The 19971-nt window shown below is 44.4% G+C and overlaps 1 protein-coding gene across 4 annotated transcripts in view; it reads right to left on the minus strand.

Moving 5' to 3' along the window:
* Positions 1 to 19971, minus strand: part of FHOD3 (formin homology 2 domain containing 3) — a 519848-nt gene that overhangs the window by 26831 nt on the left and 473046 nt on the right. For all 4 annotated transcript variants that reach the window (XM_073006355.1, XM_073006354.1, XM_073006353.1 and 1 more), the window contains 4 exons: positions 10481 to 10663; positions 8425 to 8544; positions 7132 to 7293; positions 4146 to 4336 (listed from right to left, as the gene is read on the minus strand). In XM_073006355.1, the coding sequence (XP_072862456.1) occupies positions 4146 to 4336; positions 7132 to 7293; positions 8425 to 8544; positions 10481 to 10663 (656 nt within the window). The remainder of the gene's footprint in view (positions 1 to 4145; positions 4337 to 7131; positions 7294 to 8424; positions 8545 to 10480; positions 10664 to 19971) is intronic.

Raw genomic sequence — 19971 nt, forward strand, 5'->3', positions numbered from 1 at the left:
ACAAAAACTTTTAAAATTCATATGGGACAAAAAAAGAGCCTGGATTACCAAGGCAATCCTAAGCAAAAAGAACAAAGCTGGAGGCATCACACTACCCAACTTTATAATACAGGGCTACAGTAATTGCAACAGCTTGGTACTAGTACAAAAACAGACCCATATACCAACGGAACAGAATAGAAAGCCCAGAAATAAGGTCGCACACCTATGACCATCTGATCTTTGACAAAGCTGACAAAACAAGCAATGGGGAAAAGACTCTCTATTCAATAGAGGGCGCTGGGATAACTGGCTAGTCAAATGCTGAAGATTTGACCCCTTCCTTACACTACATACAAAAGTCATCTCTAGATGGATTAAAGACTTAAATGTAAAACCCAAAACTATAAAAACTCTAGAAGACAACCTAGGCAATACCATCCTGGACAGAGGAACAGGCTGACAAAGATACCAAAAGCAATCACAACAAAAGCAAAAATTGACTAATGGGATCTAATTAAATTTAAGAGGTTCTGCACAGCAAAGGAAACTATCAACAGAGTAAAGAGACAACCTATAGAGTGGGTGAAAATTTTTGCACACTATGCATCTGACAAAGGTCTAATGTCGAGCATCTTTAAGGAACTTAAACAAATGTACAAGAGAAAAATGAACAACCCCACTAAAAGTGGGCAAAGGACACGAGGACATGAACACACCTTTTTTTTTTTTTTTGAGATGGAGTATCACTGTCACCTAGACTGGAATGCAGTGGCACCATCTCGGCTCACTGCAAGCTCCGCCTCCTGGGTTCACGCCATTCTCCTGTCTCAGCCTCCCAAGTAGCTGGGACTACAAGTGCCTGCCACCATGCTCGGCTAATTTTTTTTCTTTATTTTTAGTACAGACGAGGTTTCACCGTGTTAGCCAGGATGATCTCGATCTCCTGACCTCATGATCTGCCCGCCTTGGCCCCCCAAAGTGCTGGGATTACAGGCTTGAGCCACCGCACCCGGCCCTGAACCGACACTTTTTAAAAGAAGACATACATATGACCAACAAGAATACGAAAAAAAAAGCTCAACATCACTGATCACTAGAGAAATGCAAATCTAAACCACAATGATATACCGTCTCACATCAGTCAAAATGGTTACTAAAACGTCAAAAAACAACAGATGTTGGTGAGGTTGTGGAAAAAAAGGAACACTTATACACCGTTGGAGTAAATTAATTCAACTATTGTGGAAAGCAGTATGGTGATTCTTCAAAGAGCTAAAAGAAGAACTTCCATTCGACCCAGCAATCCCATTACTGGATATATACCCAGAGGAATATAAATTATTCTACCAGAAAGACACACGCACACGGATGTTCATTGTAGCCCTAATCACAATAGCAAAGACATGAAATCAACCTCAATGCCCATCAATAACAGACTGGATAAAGAAAATGTGGTACATATGCACCATGAAACACCATACATCCATAAGAAAGAACGAGATCATGTCTTTTGTGAGAACATGGATGGAGCTGGAGGCCATTATCCTTAGCAAACCAACACGGGAACAGAAAACCAAATATCGCATGCTCTCATTTATAAATGGGAGCTAAATTATAAGAACTTATGGACGCAAAGAAGGAAACAACAGACATGGGGTCTACATGAGGGTGGAGGGTGGAAGGAGGGAGAGAAGCAGAAAAGATAACTATTGGATACTGGCCTTAATACCTGGGTGATGAAATAATCTGTACAACAACCCCCCATGACACGAGTTTACCTATGTAACAAACCTTAACATGTATCCCTGAATCTAAAATAAAAGTTAAAACAAATGCAGGTTTAAACATCTAAAACAAAATTTTCTTAGCCAGGAAACAGTTTTGAAAACTAGGTTTTACCTAAAGAGACAGCTTTTTGAAACTTTTTTATCTGAAGTCAAAATATAAGTATTTAGGCTCATTTGCATGACTAAGATGATCCCACTGGTTACCAGCTATAAGGCCCTGAACTAGGGTTCTTCTCCTTTCTGTGCCTCAGTTTCTCAATGTGTTAAGTTAAAAAAAAAATCATGGCTGGGCACGATGGCTCAAGCCTGTAATCCCAGCACTTTGGGAGGCCGAGACGGGCGGATCACGAGGTCAGGAGATCAAGACCATCCTGGATAACACGGTGAAACCCCATCTCTACTAAAAAAAATACAAAAAATTAGCCAGGCGAGGTGGCTGGCGCGTGTAGTCCCAGCTACTCGGGAGGCTGAGGCAGGAGAATGGCATAAACCCGGTAGGCGGAGCTTGCAGTGAGCTGAGATCCAGCCACTGCACTCCAGCCTGGGTGACAGAGCGAGACTCCGTCTCAAAAAAAAAAAAAAAAAAAAAAAAAAAAAAAAAATCACAGCTGTCCTCAGCTATGATCCTGAGGACTGTTGGTGGGAGGGGGAAGGAAAAACAAGGCACAGTCCTTGGGGCTCTCAGTCCTCCATCTCAATTTCAACAAGAGAGTCCTGCTATAATCAGTTCTACATGCAGGGCTCCAGCTAAAGACTTCATTTGAACCCAGGGTTCTACGGTTTAGATAGTTTGGATTGGCCACTTCCTGGTACCACTTCCCTTTAGTCACACCCCTTTTACTACCCACACCAAAACCACAGTGAACTTCTGGCTCCTCCTGGTCATCCACAATGGGATGTAGACAGGTGAGGTGGGAGCAGCCATCATCTGGGTGACCAGCTTACCAAGGAGAATGGGACAATCAGAGCAAATACTTTAGAGCTTAAGAAATAGACATACCACCAAACAGTTTTTAATCTGTCTGGGATAAAATGGTTACCGTAACCAAGCTCAACAGCTTTATAAAACGTTCAAAAAATTACTCCAATTTCATGACATTCCAAATAATAGTTGGTGTTCTCTCTCTCTCTCCCTCTCTTTCTCTCTCTCTCTGTGTGTCTTTGTGTGTTTTAAATGGGGAATTGCTTGCATAATACAAAGCACAGAGGGCCAAACCAGCTCACATTCCCTGCCTCTTTGATTTCAGTAAGAAATCTGATAAAATCTCTTAAAAGTTCCCTTGAGGAAGGAAGGACAGCCAGAACGTCTAGATAGAGTACAGTCAGGGAGATTTATAGTTGAACAATTAAATTCCAAATGAACTGATTAACAGATAGTTGTCAACCTGGAGGGAAGATTCTGCTCCTTATTTTTGTCCTGTCCAACATTTAAAAACTACTTGCCATTTTCTCAGCGGTCTGGATGAAGATCCTGGGAGCATGATTATCAAAGCAGAAACTGACACAAGCTGGGAGAGGGTTCATGTGCAGATAAAAGTATCAGGTTTTTAAAAGTTCTGTATAGGCTTAAGAAAAGTGAAAGGAGATGAGGAAAGAAGGGAAAGGCAGGGAGGGAGGGAGGAAGGAAGAATGGGTGAGGGTCCCTCAACTGTGTTCTGTGACAAAGCAAAGGAGAAGAGAGTGGTAGCCATGGTAGGAAAGGCCCTGGCCTGGGAAGTTAGAAGATCCAGGTTCTAGTCTTCGGGCTGCCACTGCTTTCTGGTGGCACAGCCCTGGACAGCCATGGGTAGTTCCAGACCCCATTCTCCTTGTGGGAAAAACAAGGTTGGACACCTCACAGCTGTGTCTCCAGGGTCTTCTGGGATCCTGTGACTCTGAGGAGGGTTGGTCTAGAGGACCGTGCTGTGATGGAGCCTGGACCTCATTCAGGTAGGCTATAGCATAGAGCAGCTGTTGGAGGATCCATTACTGGAAGGTCCTCTGAAGGCCAGCTGCAGATCAGGTAAAAGAGGAACTTTTCTAACAAAGAGAGTTGCCTTGAAAGGGAGTGTCCTCTCTATAGGTGAAATTCTTCCAGCAGACCCAGAGATGCAGGGTTCAATTTGTTAGGAATCTTACAGATGCAGTTCCTGATAGGTAGGATTTTTGGATCAAATTATTTCTGAGATTCCTTCCAACTTTGAGATTTGATGGCATTATATTATTAAGAAAAATTAATTAGCCATGAAACTGTTAAACATCTGTATCATCAGTGTACTTGCTATGTACCAAGAATGTGCAAAAATCTGTAAATTTAACCATCAGCTCTTAATTTGCAGCACAAATTTTTCAATATGCCACTGTACTGATTTTCTATAAGTTCCTCAATCCACTTACCTGTTGATTATCCTTCTATGGACAATCTTTAAAATTATAATTCGCTCTGCACAGTCTTTCAGGAACTCTGACATCCGTTGTTTTAAAACTGGTTTCATTTCGTGTTTTGCAATTGCCTTGAGGTGATCCCATGAAGCCTTGCATCTTCTCTCCATCTGACATAAATTATCCTGAAGTTGATCAAAGTCAACCTGAAAATCAGAGCGAGAACATTGCAAACACACTGAAACCGCCAGACACCAACCTGAATTGGGAGACCAAACTGCCTCTGGGGAGAAACAAACATCAAAACCAAATTCACATCTTGAAATACAAACATATTTACAGGCTAAAAATTATTCACATGTGTATTTGTCATTATCTTGACATCACATTATTTAGTGATAAAACTGTTCTCCAAATGAACTCAATACATGTGTCACCTTTTTTGGCCATATTTGGAAATAAATCTTTGGGAACTATAAATTAAAACATGATATCAAGGAACCCTAGAACAAGATGAACTAAGATGTCTCATAAATTTTTTTCAGAGCACTCTTATTCTTCAGCGATAATATTTCTCTTAAAGTTGAGGAATGCACCCTAGTCCGACGAGGATGGCTCTGCTATGCTGGGGACCAACTAATGGGCAACCACCTTCTCTTCGTGATGATCTCCTTTATAGTGTGAGTGACAAGTTGTTTTATTCACCTACCCACTCACTCATTCCACCAACACTCACGGAGAAACTACACCAGTCTCTAAGCCAGGCACTGAACATAAACACAAATGCTGAATGAGACAACTTCCTGTTCTCAAAGAGGCTGACTGTACACACAGGCGATTCCCAAACTCTGAAAGACACATAGCCCCCACCAGGCCCGTGTGTGTGCCTGTGTGTGGGTGTGAGGGTTGCCAGCAGATGCACCTCACACATGCAAGGGACAGATGTGACAGAGCGCTGGCTGTGAATTCAGGGACGTGCAGACAGGCTGGATTGCCTGAAGGAGGCTGAGACGAGGTTTTCTAAGGTGATGATTTTATAGAATTTCCAGACTAAAAATTACATAAATCAGAGAGATTTTTAGTCATGAGAAAAATACATCAGAGGGCCACATTTAATAGAGGGATGGGGAAAGAAATTGAGAAGGACGAGAGCGGAGGAAGAAATAGATAAATAAGTGGGTGAGCTGACAGGAGGGGACTGAGGTGGATGGAAAGTAGCTAAGATGAGAAAGGCTGTGTCCAGCAAGCAAAAGCCAGAGCAGCAGGAGTTGCGCGGGGGTGAGCAGGCGGTGCGCGGAGGGTGCGGGCGTGAGGGATGAATGGGAGGTGCACGGAGGGTGTGGCGGGGGTGTTGAGCGGGAGGTGCGAGGAGGGTGCGGGGGTGAGGGATGAATGGGAGGTGCGCGGAGGGTGTGGCGGGGGGTGTTGAGCGGGCGGTGCGAGGAGGGTGTGGGTACAGGAATGAGTGGGAAGTACGCGGAAGGTGCGGCGGGGGGCTGAGCGGAAGGTGCGTGGAGGTGAGCAGGTGCCTGGAGGTAAGGAGCCACTGACAGAGGCAATGCGCAGGGCCTGCTGAAGCCCACAGGGGACTTGCTGGAGTGACCTCAGACCTCCAGGCCCATCCTTAGAAGGACAATGTAGGGGAAAGAGTCCGCAAAGATGGATTTTGTGAGAGGATCTGTGGCACCAACAGGATGAAGACACGCAGTGTCGTGTCTGGTGTGAAGCAGGGAGGCGTGCAAGACACCGTATGTACTTGACTTCCTGATGCTACTGCATCAAAAAGAGAAGGCGAGTTTAGGCAGAGCCCCTGGGATTCAAGTATGCAGGGTTTCATGGCACTTTGAGGAAAATGATTTGTCTGAAACCAAAGGAATCTTGAGTCCAGATAGGAAAGGCTTCGCTTTCTCATGATACAATGAGGCTTAGAAAAAAATTCTGATAGGCCAGTTCAGGGTCCCCTCCTCGGTGCACCTGGCAGAGGCCAGCCTGCGGCTCTGGAGGTAGGTGGAGGAGGCTCTCGGCCACCAGGTCCCCACAAGCCAGGGCTGTGGCAGAAGGCAGACAGAGAGGAAGGGCCCCTTGAAGCAGGCCTCAGCAGCCAACCCACATCCTTCCCCACCTTTGCCCACCACTCTCTCTCTTCTTCTCATGCTGGATTCCAACACACCCCAGTACTGCTGGCTCTCATGCTCCAGCCAGGGGTGTTTCTAGAAGGTTCCTTCACACTGGCCTGGTTGCTGTACCCTATTTTAAGGGTGTCTTTCACCCCTGCCCCCTACCCTAGTGAGTTTCCTGTGCTCCTAAGACCTTCACATCTCCCAGTTCTGATGTGTTTGGAATCCCTCCAGGGGCTGGTCAGCCTCAGTGACCCCCTGCACTAGAGGCAGCCAGGTGTCCACATACTGCGACTGTCTCTTTTCTAATGAAGCATAAGCTCATGAAGATATTAACTCTGCACTTGCTTTAAGAGCTTACAGCTGACGGCCAAGGCCATATACTGTTTACAGCCCTATAAAAATGTTCTCTTTGGGCAAGATCATAGGGACTGCCGATCTCTGGTGAGCAGGCGCCAGAAGGGCCCTGTTTTCTGGCTCCACACCTCACTGCAGTGTCCTATGGACGTCTCAGGAAGAGCCAAATTGCATCTTTTTGACATGGTTGCCCACCTAAGACAAGCTGTGCTGTTTCAGTGTTCTGGAGAATCCACCCTGGTGAGTAACAGTGCTCAACAGTGGACACAGGGTTTAGGAATGGGATGGCAGGCTTGCCTTGCATACCTCAGTAGGAAAGAATCTGACCGAGAACCAGAGATAGGAAAAATATCTTAAAATTCATCAGAAATGCCACAAAACAAATCATATTCACAAACTCTAGAGCAGAGAATGCAGGCAGCACTTGGGCATTTTACTTAATAGGGCACGTGTTCGCCGAGGATGACCGATAAAGACCCCGTGACTGTGGCGAGACCAGCCCCACTCCTCGGCATCCGCAGACCTACCTTGGCTGACCTGGTGATGGCCCCGATCTCCGAGTACAGATCGGAGCTGTCTGGGAAGTTTTCCACCACCATGGTGCACACGTGGTGGAGAAGCGACTGCTTGTGCACTGTGTCTTTGACTTCTGGAACCTTCTCGAGGTAGCTTAACTCAAACGCTTTGGCCTGTTTTGCAAACATCAATATAAAAGACAAGTTTCACGCAGGCTCTTAGAGAACAGCACAGATGGTTAGAATCAATTCCCAGCTGCAGTCGCCCCAACATTCGGTTTCTCTGTGACTGAAGCTCCTGGGGCCACATCCTCCATGAACCAGGGCTGATCACATGTGGGCCAGCCACACTGAGAATGAGGGAGCCTCAAGCCCTTTCCCACCACAGCCATGAGCCATGTCCCAGGGCTCACCCCTAAATCAGGGTGCTGTGGGACTAGGCTCTTACATCTGTTTATCTACTTCCTCCTCCCTTTGCCTGCTGTCACCTACTTCCTGGCCAAAGCTGGGTCAATTTTAAAAAGTTGCTTTTCTTAATAGCTAATGCATATTGGGCTTAATACCTAGGTGATGGGTTGATAGGTACAGCAAACTACCAGGGCACACGTTTACCAGTGTAAAAAACCTGCACCTCCTGCAAATGTACCCCAGAACTTAAAAATATTTTTTTAAAGTTGTTTTTCTTTAAGCATCAAAATGCATATAAGCATGAATATTTGAGTGATAAGCTCAGGAAAAAAAAAAATGGGGCAGAAGAAAGTTTTCCAATGTCAAATTTGAGAGTAGTTACACTTCATAAAGAATCATGTGTGTGTTTTCTGTTTTCTTATTTATAGCAAGACATTGGTTGAAATCTTGAGATGGAATCTTGCTCTGTCACCCAGGCTGGAGTGCAGTGGCAAGATCTCAGTTCACTGCAACCTCCACTTTCCAGGTTCAAGCGATTCTCCTGCCTCAGCATCCTGAGTAGCCTGGACTACAGGCACGTGCCGCCATGCCTGGCTAATTTTTTTGTATTTTTAGTAGAGACGGGGTTTCACCATGTCAGTCAGGATGGTCTCAATCTCCTGACTTCGTGATCTCAGCCTCACAAAGTGCTGAGATTACAGGCGTGAGCCACTGCAACCAGCCCAGGCCCTGGTATCTTAAGAACAAAATTCCTTCTAGATTTTCAGCAAGAAGACACAAAAGTCATTTGTTCTACTGTGCTTTGGGGGACCTGAGGTACAACCTTCATCAGCAATTGCTGGGCAGGGATTTTGTGGCAAGTGGGGGGCTGCAGGATGAGGGATGGGGACGACTTACATTAGTTCCATTTAGAAAGTTTCCAATGGCTAAGAGAGTAGACAGGATAAAGCCCAAGGTTTTATTGTTCTCCAACTGGTCTATTCCTTCCTTCAGGTCCAGGAGTGGTTCTGCTACTTCCTTTCAGTTAAAAAAAAATTAGACGATAAAAAATGTACAATTTGGCTTTACTTTGTTCTTTTGACTTTCTGTATAAGGGAACACGCGGTGCTCTCCCCAGCACGAGGCAATCCCCCGCAATGGGCATTGTTCCTAGGTATGGAAATGTGTGGCAGGGAGAGCCTCTACTCCCCAGACCCTGCAGTGGAGACCAAAAGGACCTTGTGCTGGGGTGACAAGGATTCTGGACTCCCCGTTCCTGCCTCAGGGAATGCCCTCCTCTTACTCTCCTTCCTGGCTGTGGCTGACTTCTGGGAAACTCTTCCTTCCCATCTTCCTTCAGCTTCTAGACCACAGTCTTCTTCTTTGCTTTTTCTCGTTCCAGGCAGATTGGCAATGAAAGTTTTGGCCTACGATGTCCCTGAACTGCCCCAGGCCTCCTCCTCCCTTCAAGGCACTCCATGGCTAGCCACCTCTCAGCCTGGGCTGCTCACTAGAAGGCTACTGCCCTCACTACCCCACTGCCTTCATGATCCCCCTCCCTCAGACCTCCAGCCCACCCTGTAACCTCATGGCCTCCATCTCCCCCACCCTCTCTGGTGCTGTTCTGTGGCCCCCACTCCTTTGTCTTGACTGAGGCTCTCCCCCAGACTATATCCCAAAGCCAGGAGATCCAGCTTCAGTTTCTCCAGCCCAGGTCCTGCCAGGCTGACCCAGTGATCTGTTTTCTCCATGATGTTACCTCCCTTAGCTAAAGAAAGTCACCTGAGCATGCTGGCTGGTCTTGTGACCCAGTCATAGCAGTCACCTCAGCAGTCCTAGGTGTCTTTCTCTCTGCTTGACTTCCTGATGAATTCAAATACTGCAGTTCCCTCCTGAAGTCCCCCAAACCCACCACCACCTATCTGGCCCTCAGTATAGGACCTTGCTCCTCCTTTTGCCAGAAGATGGAGACCACATAGCCTCTCCACTTGGCTTTATTTTTTTAGAGGTGGGGGTCTCATTCTGTTGCCCAGGCTGGAGTACAGTAAGGCGATTATAGCCCACTACAGCCTTGAACTCCTGGCCCCAGGTGATCCTCCTGCCACAGCCTCCTGAGTAGCTGGGACTACAAGTGCATGCCACCACACCTGGCTAAGTTTTCAAAATTTTTGTAGAGACAAGGTCTCACTATGATGCTCAGGTTGGTCTTGAACTCCTGACTTCAAGTCATCCTCTTACCTCAGCCTCCCAAAGTGCTGGGATTACAGGTGTGAGCCACTGCACCTGGCCCACTTGGCCTATAGAATCTGTCTCTTCTGGGGACTTCCTCTCAACTAAGATCCCACACAGTTCACTTTCCATCTCTCCCTTTTCTTCTCCACTGGCTCCTTCTGTTCAGCCTGCATCAAACTCCCACTGCCCTATTCCAGAGAGGATGCCTATGTCCTCTGCTTTCTACTCAGGAGGAGCCTCCTCAAGCTTTCTCCATTAAGGCCCCTTTCCTTCTATTCTCCTCCCAAACTCTTGCAATAGGCATCATCTTCAACTTTCTACCAGGGATACTCTCTCAAAGGGACCCAAAGACCTGCTAATTGCCATAGTCACTGGCAGTTTAGGCGATTATCATCAGGTGGAAGGATTATAGGAAATTTTCTGTATTGTGCTTTTCTGTATTTTCCACATTTTCTACAATGAGAATATAGGACCTGAAAAAAATTTAACTGCTTTGCTTTGTAATCATCACCTGGTGCCCACAATCTAGTGTCTGAGGCTGGCACCAGGCAGACACTTTAGAATCAGCCTCCATTGGCCAGCTGCTGATCACTTGGTGTACACACAACCTGCTCATTGTCAACTCACCCTTCACACCCTATGCCAAGAATGACATTTCACTGCCTTAATATTGATCAATGAAAAACTGCCTTTCTCAACCCTGTGGATGTGGGATCAGCTGCCTCTCTTACTGAGAGCTTACCTTTTCTGTAGTTTCATAATCCATTTTGAATGCCCAGAGGTGAAGTCGTGCAGAGAGCTCACTGATGGAGGAGAGGGTGAGGAGGAACTGCTCTGCACTGCCCAAGGGGATTTCAGGGTTGGCCAGCTGAGCTTCCTGGATTTTCTGCTTCTCCTCGTCGGTGGGAATCATCGTTAGAATTTTCTGGAAATATGACATGATATATTTTCTCTTAGTGATGGACCCTCCCCTGCCCCTTCAATGTTATAAAATTCATATTATAATTTTCCAACCAGGTAATAGAGGTATCTACAGGTGTTATATTGTCATAAACCGAATATACTTGAAGCAACTTGACCCAAAATTTCAGGGTTTTGCACACAAAGGACATTCTAGGCAAGAAAGGGAGATGGGAGGTGAGAAAAAGATGAAAAACAAGACACAAGATTAGAGAACAGCTCTCCAGTTCCCTAGGAAGTAGAGTAAGACATGTCAAAAAATATGCTTTGTAGCACTTCTGGATTAACTTAAAAGCTTACAAAAATGAATCATTTTCAAATAACTCAGATTGACTTTTGTTCATGTGACATATAACTATTTTAACTGTATTTCAAAACTTACATAGAAATGATAGTACCTTAAGTAATACTAAACTTAGGTCTGATTACAGAAAAAAATTATGATGGTATCTAGAAATACAAGCTAATAAAAGAAGTATATCGTTTTACTTCTATTTGTTTCTGGTAAAAATCAATTGTGGAAGGCAGAGAAGGCAAAAAGGCACCAGAATACATACGATTCTCATACACTCAAATTCCTTTGTGATTACATTTTTTAAAGTAAAAATTCTCATGTCTACTCTTACTATTCCTATTGAACATCATATGGAAACCTTAGCCAGGTACATAAAAGAAATAAAAGGCATACAGACTGGAAAGGAAAAAACTGCTCATATACACAGATGTCATAATTGTCTGCATAAAAACTATAAGGAATCTATAAAAAATTTCTAAAACAAAAAAGTGAGTTTAACAATGTATGATGTAGGGTCAAAACACAAAAATCCATCTTATTAGTTTGTTATCTGCACATTTATAATAAAGTTTTTTAAAAATACTATTTGCAATGAAACACATAGGTATAACTCTAACAAATCCTGTTAACTATCTTTATGCTAGAAACTAGAAAATGCTGATGAAAGCAATCAAACAAGATAGAAACAATAAATACATGGAGAGACATACTATATTCATGGACTGAAAGACTCAACACAGACAAGATGTTACTTCTTCCAAAATTGTTCTATAGATTTAATTCAATTCCAATCAAAACACCAGGATGATTTTTTTGTAGTTACATGATGCAGGACAGGTGAGCCCCAAAATTGAGCTTAGCCTGGGATGGTTTTTGGCTTTAACCAGGAAATAATTCAAGAGCAAACTGGTAGTGATAGACTGAAAATTTTTTTTTTTTTTTGAGACGGAGTCTTGCTCTGTAGCCCGGGCTGGAGTGCAGTGGCCGGATCTCAGCTCACTGCAAGCTCCGCCTCCCGGGTTTATGCCATTCTCCTGCCTCAGCCTCCGGAGTAGCTGGGACTACAGGCGCCCGCCACCTCGCCCGGCTAGTTTTTTTTTTGTATTTTTAGTAGAGACGGGGTTTCACCATGTTAGCCAGGATGGTCTCGATCTCCTGACCTCGTGATCCACCTGTCTCGGCCTCCCAAAGTGCTGAGATTACAGGCTTGAGCCACCGCGCCCGGCCTAGACTGAAATTTTTTATTGAACAGTACTGCTCCTTCTGGAGCAGGGCTAACTCCTAGGCAGTGTGCCCAGGGTCAGCAAAGTATGGTCTCTTGGCAACAGTATTTATACTCATGTAAATCTATTTTCAATTATATGCAAATTAAAGGTCAGGTCAACACAAACTGAGGGGTGGGTTGTTTAGAACTTTCTAGGAAAGGGACAGTAAGTTTTGGGTCTTGCCCTGGAAAGGGGTGGTAACTTGTGGGTTGTTGCCATGGCATTTATAAATTGTCATGGCTCTAGTGGGAGTAGCTTATACCTATGAGCAATGAGGGCAGCTAAGGATTGCTTTTGTCTCCGTCTGTGGTTTTCATCAGTTTTTTTGCTTTATCCCATCTGAACCAGATCTTGTTTTGGTCATCAGGGTTGGGACCAGAAAATAAGTCCTGCTGGTCTCCTACCTTACATAGACAAGCTGATTCTAAAAGTTACATGGTAAAGCAGAAGAACTAGAACAACTAAATCTGAAAAAGAGTAATCTTGGAGAAATCATATAACCTGGCTTTAATAAATAAAAAGCTATGGTAATTAAGACAGTGTGTCATTGGTAAAAGGATAGACACCTAGATCGATGGGACAGAGCAGACAGTTCAGAACAGGACACACAAATGTGGCCCATTGATTTTGAAAAAGGTACAAGGCAATTCAATAGAGACAGGATATTATTTTCATCAAATGGTGTTAGAACAACTAGACTCCATATGCAGAAAAAAGCAACCTCAAGTTAAACCTTACAGTATACATAAACAAACTCAAAATGGATCACAGATCTGAAAATAAAATGGAATACTATGAAACTTTTAGAAGACAACATAGGAGAAAACTTTTATAACCTATGTTAGGCAAAAATTTCTTAGACATGATTCCAAAAAAGAATAAGTTAATAAACCAAACTTTATCCAAATTAAAAACTTTTGCTTTGTGATAGACACTGTTAAGACAATAGAGGAGAAGCTGTAGTTCCTCAAAAGATTAAATATAGAATTATCATACCACCCAGCAATTCCATTCTTGGGTATTTATCCTAGAAAAATGGAAACTTACTTTCACACAAACGCATGTACATGAATATTTGTAGAAGCTTTATTCATAACTGCCAAAAACTGGACCAAGCTAAATATTCTTGAGTGGTGAATATACAAATTGTAGTAGATTCCCTGCAATGCAATAGCACTCGGCAATAAAAGGAACAAACTATAGATATGCACAATGATTTGAATGAATCTCAAAGGCATCATGATGAGTAAAAGAAGCCAGTCTCAAAAGGTTACATGCTGTTTACAGGGCATTTTTGAAAAGACAAAACCATAGTGATGGGGAATACATAGTGGTTACCAGATGCCAGAGGTGGGTTGAGGGTACAACTACAAAAGGGCAACACAAGAGTTTTGTTGGAAGATGGGACTGTTTTAAATCCTGATTGCAGTGGTCATTGCATGAATTTATATGCTTTAAAACTCACAGAACCATATACCAAAAAGTCGACTGCACTCTATATTAGTTCAAAAACTAAGAAAATAAATAACAAAATGAGAAACAGGACTCTTGACACCACAGTCCCTACATATGCACATGTTTACACAAGTGTGCATCAGGATGTATCTGGCTGGGATAGATGTAGTCCTGGGCTTGATGAGGGTGTTAACAGGCAGGACTGCCTTAGTTTATCAGAAACCAGTGATGCAAAACTGCATTGCAGTTGTGCATTCAGGCTGTAGTCAGTGTAAAGTTATCAAAGGTGAGCCTGAGACACCTCCCTTTCCAACTTTCCCTTCACTGGCTCTCCAGTCACTGAGGCTTTGGGTGGAATTTGAGCATCTGGAGAGACACGTGGTGGCAGTGCTCCGTGCTTTCCCACAACCTGGCACATGTCCCACCTGTTCACGCCGATAGTGTTAAGAGATAGCCAAGACACTTCAAGCAGATGTTGCCTCTTTAAAAACATGCATGATTTAAACTCAATTAGTTTTCAAAATAAATGCTTCACTAAAATTTGTATTTTAATTTCCTTAGCACTGCCATTGTTTTTGGCATGACCAAAATTCCAAAATGAAAAACTGTCAACACTTTGTACAACCTTCAGAAGACGTCTTCCTGTAATGAATTTTGTTGCTTTGTTCCTTTGAGAAAGCAATTACTCTTCTTTTTGTTTTTCATTTATCTAATTTATACTACTTGGTCAATGTTGAAGATTTAGGAGGTTGCCACCTGCCAGTTTATTTTATTTTTTTACACATCACTGACAATAAGAATAGTTGTAAGACAGTGGAATGGTAGGTTAAAGCCACCTCCTATGAGCCCCTCCTATGAGCTGATGGCCCTTGTTTTTTGTGAGCAGATGATAATGTGATGATTATGACGTGATATTTTTAACTTGCTTTTCTAAGTCAGTAGATTTATTGATAATTTCATGATCATCGTTTCATTTCACAGGAAAGCAAACATCAAACAAGACCAATATGTTGATAGGGATAGGAAGCAGAGAAATTCTAGACAGAAAAGGGTGGGGTCCCTGGCAAAGGCCCCACCCTCAAGCCTGGAACTGTGGCCCAAAGTGAGAACTTTACATCCCCGTTTTCCCACCTTTTCCAAAACCACCCCTGGTCTGCCCCACCCCCATCCTGTACCCATAAAAACCCCAGGCTCCACTGGCAGAGAGCAGAGAAGGGGAGAAGAGGAGAAGCAGCAGGACATCAGAAATTGTGGTTTGATGTCAGAGAGAGGCAGCTTGACTTCAGAGGGATGGCTTGACAGAGTTGCTTCCAAGAGGAGTACAGCTGGGGATGGCCAGACTCTGGGGGAAGATCACTTTCCCATTCCATCCCCTTTCCAGCTCCCCTTCTTGCTGAGAGCCACTTTCATTGGCAATAAAACCCTCTGTATTCACCATCCTTCAATTCATTTATGTGACCTGATTTTTTTCTGGACGCCAAACAAGAGCTCTGGTGTCACAGATGTGGGCGCTAAAGGCTGTCACACTGACCCTCTGCCCTCACTGGTGGAGAGCAACCACCTCACACAAAAAGGCAGAGGGCCAACTGAGTTAACACTTAAGCCATCCATGATGGCAAAGCTAAAAGTCGTACTGTACACATGCCCTCTGGGGTTTCAGGGGTTGCGGGTACTCCCCACCAGACACCGCTGCAGGGCCCACATGGAGTTTTGCTCCTGCTGGTGCCCAGAAGCACATGCCCTGGCCCCTGCACTCACTCACCTGTGTGCTCCCACTCCTTAGAGGAGTTGAGAGCTATGAGCTGAGTAAGCAAGGCACCCCCATCACAAGGCCTGTGAAGGGGTCAGGGAAAATTTCCTGTTTCAATGTGATAACCTCCATGTTTTTAGCTTTTGCCTAGACAGCGTCCCTCTAGCACTGCTCTAAGTATATTTGCTTTTGTATCTGAAAGTCATGTATTTTGGAGAAAAATGTAGAAATCTCCTTTTTTAAAAAATAGACCCCAATACTATTGGGTTCGGCCATTTCATTTACCTGCACATGAAACCATAATGAGTAATTCTTTTGCCCTGTGAGTTTTAAACAGAACCCTGGCTACAGCTTTGGATCAGCATCTGCCACAAGCATTTTGGTGACTGCAGTAGAAAGTTGAAGCCCTGAGGGCTATACCTGGTTTGCATACAATGTGCATATTTGCATGAGAAAATAGTGTTCTATCCATGTACTTACATTCCTACAGCAACTTAAAAAAAAAAAATTAAAGCAGCTTGATAGTATCTTCTCTCATTCTTAGATTACTCATTGAGGCACATTAGGGCAGAAATTACTGTATCAAACTCACAGACAAAATGATTTGCCTGAAGCTAAGCTGGATCAACAAAGGCAGAGCTAGAGAAGAATCCAGGGGCTACCTCTAGTTTCTAGCACTAGCCCCATAGTTCATAGGGATTCAAATTAATAGTGAATAAATTAAACCATAAATGCAAATTAGCAGTGCAGCTAAGCCACTCAGTCATCAAGATATTCTGGTACCCTGGCACTGCTGAGTCAACTGTGACTCTCTGTGGTCAGGTTCGTCTGCATATGTCTGGCACCCACGCAGCTGGGCACCTGTGGACAGGCACTGTGCAGGGCAAACTGCTTTCAAAGATGCTGTCATTTTTTATCTGTGGCCAAAGAAAATTTCTGTTTCTAGGATGCCGATTGGATTGGCAGCCAAGTTGGGCCAAGTTAAATGTTGTTTGGGACCATTCAACTGTGCTACCCTCTGAGTGGACACAGACTCTATAAAAATTAGAGAAGAAAGAAAAAGAAAATAAAAATTGTCATACTTCCATTTATGATAATTTGATGCCATTTTACTTGGGGAAATATCATTAATGCTACTTAAAGATGGCTGCACAATGATTTTCTGAAGTTGAATACTCTTATGAAAAATGACTTCCTTAATGAAGTTAACTACTCCTTCAGGTTTTCATGACAAACCTGGATACATACCATTAGGTTGCTAAGCAAAGCCATGGGATGAAAACATTCTAATTATGTTTACGTACACAGAGCTTTCAAACAACCCCATTAAGCCATGGTGCCAGGCTACAGCGCTTCCATCCGAGAAGCAGACAGTTTGGCTAAAGGCCCTCTGGGTGCAAGCCGGAAATCTCATTAACAAAGATCTGTACGTAGCCAATTGCATGTCTTCTCAGTCCTGATTTAACTCTTGAACAAGCCTAGAGAACAAGCTCTGGGTATTGCTTTGGCACAGGGATGTAGATCATCTATCTCTACCTCTCAGGTCCCTGAGATCAATGGCCCAAGATAGTAGGTGATGCCTGAGAGTGCCCTGGATTCCATGTTCTCCAAGAGGGCTGTTTCGACTGGAGTCTTCTCAGCTGTGACTGGAAAGTGCTAAGGGATCTACATAGTCTCTGGATTCACACAGGCAGCCTTTAGATCAGGGGCTCTCAACTGGGGTGATTTTGCTCCTAGGGGGTACGCAACAATGTATGGAGACAATTTTGGTTGTGGGGGGAGGGTAGGTGTTCCTGACATCTAATGGGTAGAGGCCAGGGATGTGCTAAACATCCCATAATGCACAGGACAGCCTCCTACAACAAAGCACTGTTTAACCCAAAATGCCAGTAGCATTGAAGTTGAGAAACCCGCCTTAGAAGAGAACATAAATATGTAACTCTCTGTCGTTGTGACTATGAATTTACTGAGGACTCACGATGCAATAAAATCTCAGTAAGGGCTACCAGTGTTTGCTATGGCTGTGTCTCCTCACTTCAAATTGCTCCGTAAGTCAGTTACTCCTGGGTAGCAAATGTAGGCAGCACAGTGAAAAGGGCTGTGCTGCTGCGTACATGTCTCTCCCTCTCCTTTCAGATTGCCTCTTATTCTCTGAGCCACACAAACCCGGGCTTGAAGGGCCCCTTCAGGGCCAGCCACCCCGCAAAACCACGGCCTGTATTCTGGATTCAAGCTTCAGAGCTTGCATCCCGGCTCCCCGGCTCTCTGGCACACTGGCTTGGGAGCCTGGGCACACACTAATGCTGGGACTCCCGTTCTTCATTTTCACATTGGGGAGCATATGTACCTCATAAGCTTTGAGATGAGAATCTGTGGCAGGCGCCTACCTGGTGCCTGGCCCACAGTAAAAATCCTATGAAAGTCAGATTTGGTGCTGTGCTGCTACTCCCATATCCATCAGCATCATAGCTGTAATTATTCCTTCCTGGATCAAAAGGGTGTTCAACTGGAAACCAGCCAGACAAGAAAAAAATAATAATTTGGTTCCTTCTAGAATCTGAGTAACTTACTGTATCTGAAACTTTCCCCACCTGGGGAAAGTTGCATTTCAGGAAAGAACAAAGGCAAAATCAAAGGAATAAATTTCTCCTGAGGGACTTTCAATTTCTCATGACAAGGAGGAGAAATATTTTTAAAGGGTCAGTTGTCCTTTTATTCTTTTAACAGGCTGGCTCTGGCTATCTTTGTAGCCTCTCTCTGTATGAATCTGAAGCTTTTGTGCTCTCTAAAGGATCTTGTTGTGTAAATAGGATGGCCCAAGAGCCACTGCCTTGTCTCCCCTAGAGGACAGATGTGGGATTCAGTCAGGGTGGTAGGAAAAATTTTAAGAGGATATTATAGGAAGGAGAAGCAAACCTTCTTGGAAGGCCGGGGGATTTGCATAGCTTTAGTAAAAGATTTGACTGAAAGCAGCTTAACCCTTTACCTTGAGTTGATACCAAAAGAGCAAATAACAAGGGAATGTTGGGGAGTTTATCGAAATAGCTTGTTTACTCATGTGGTCCTAAGACTAACCTTTGTTTATCTGCGGGTGCATGATTGCTCTCTACTGGGGGTCAGCAGTGTTAATTTCCCTCTAGTGGTGTTTACTCAAGACCTTTGTCATTTAATCTGTACTAAATAAATGTGAACTTTGCTAGCTTATCAGGGCGGATGCTGCAGATTCAGGAGCAGAAGCCCCTTAGCCGCACTGACAGACAAAATATCTGTCAGTGTATGTCTCTCATCTGTCACTGGGTTAGGGTCTGCAGGTCGGACCCCGCAGACAGACACTTTGCACTTGGTACATCCAGGTCCACCCAACAGCAGGCCACTGCCCTGCTCCTCCCTTGTTCCTCTAGGAGGGTCCCAGAGTGGGATGCATCACACTGAGGCCTGGCCTGCCCCTTCCCGCGATCCGGCAACTGCCTCAGTCTCTCACTCTGTATCTCCCAGCTGTCTCCCACTCACTCCTTCATGTCCCCTGCTCCGGTCTGCCATGTGCCCTCACTCTCTCCATAGGCCGGATTCCTGGATTCAAGTGGGCCCTAAATCCAATGACTGGTATCCTTATAAGAAGAAGGAAGTTTGAACACAGAGGAGAATGCTGTTTGAAGACAGAGAACACACCTGGATATGCTGACCGGCTTTGCTGCCTGGCCTGGCTCCAGAGCTCAGGGCACAACTTCTTCTGCCAGGAAAGAAGTGCATTTCCCTTATTGTACTTGTTCCTGGAAAAGGGAGTGTATGTTTCTCAGAGTAGAGCTGCTTGGGCCTTATATAGGTTTTCTAGGGGTGCCATAATAAAATATCACAAACTGGGTGGCTTAAACAACAGAAATGTATTCTCCCACAGTTCTAGAATCTGGAAGTCCAAAATCAAGGTGTCAGAGACCATACTGTCTCTGAAGGCCCCAGGGGATGAACTTTGCTTTTTTTCAGTGCTGGTGGTTGTCCACGATCCTTGGTATTCTTTGGCTTTTAAAGACATCACTGTAATTTCCATTTCTGTCATCACAAGGCATTCTGTATATCTCTCTGTGTGTTCTCTGTCTTCAAATAGCACTTTCCTCTCTGTATTCAAACTTCCCTCTTCTTATAAGGATACCAGTCACTAGATTGAGAGCCCACCTGAATCCAGTATGACCTCATCTTAACTTGATTACATGTACAAGACCCTTTTTCCAAATAAGGTCACATCCTGGGTGGGCATGAATTTGGGGGTCCACTTACTAGAGCCTACAGTTCAGGCCTCTAGTAATGGCTTTTTCTGTGAAGGTCCCTTCCTTCCAAAGCATGAAGGCATGCCCAGTGGGCTGGGTGCAGACCCCTCTGCGTACTGTGTGCCCACTGCTCCCTCCCATTCCCAGGGCCATGGGTGATTCTGGCCAGAGGCCCAGGCCCTTCCTCACTCTCAACTTTTCTGTAGAAGGCTTGCTCTCCCTCTCTGGAGTCAGGCATCATAGGTT

The sequence above is a fragment of the Chlorocebus sabaeus genome, chromosome 18, assembly GCF_047675955.1.
Source record: "Chlorocebus sabaeus isolate Y175 chromosome 18, mChlSab1.0.hap1, whole genome shotgun sequence".
NCBI classification, from domain to species: Eukaryota; Metazoa; Chordata; class Mammalia; order Primates; family Cercopithecidae; genus Chlorocebus; species Chlorocebus sabaeus.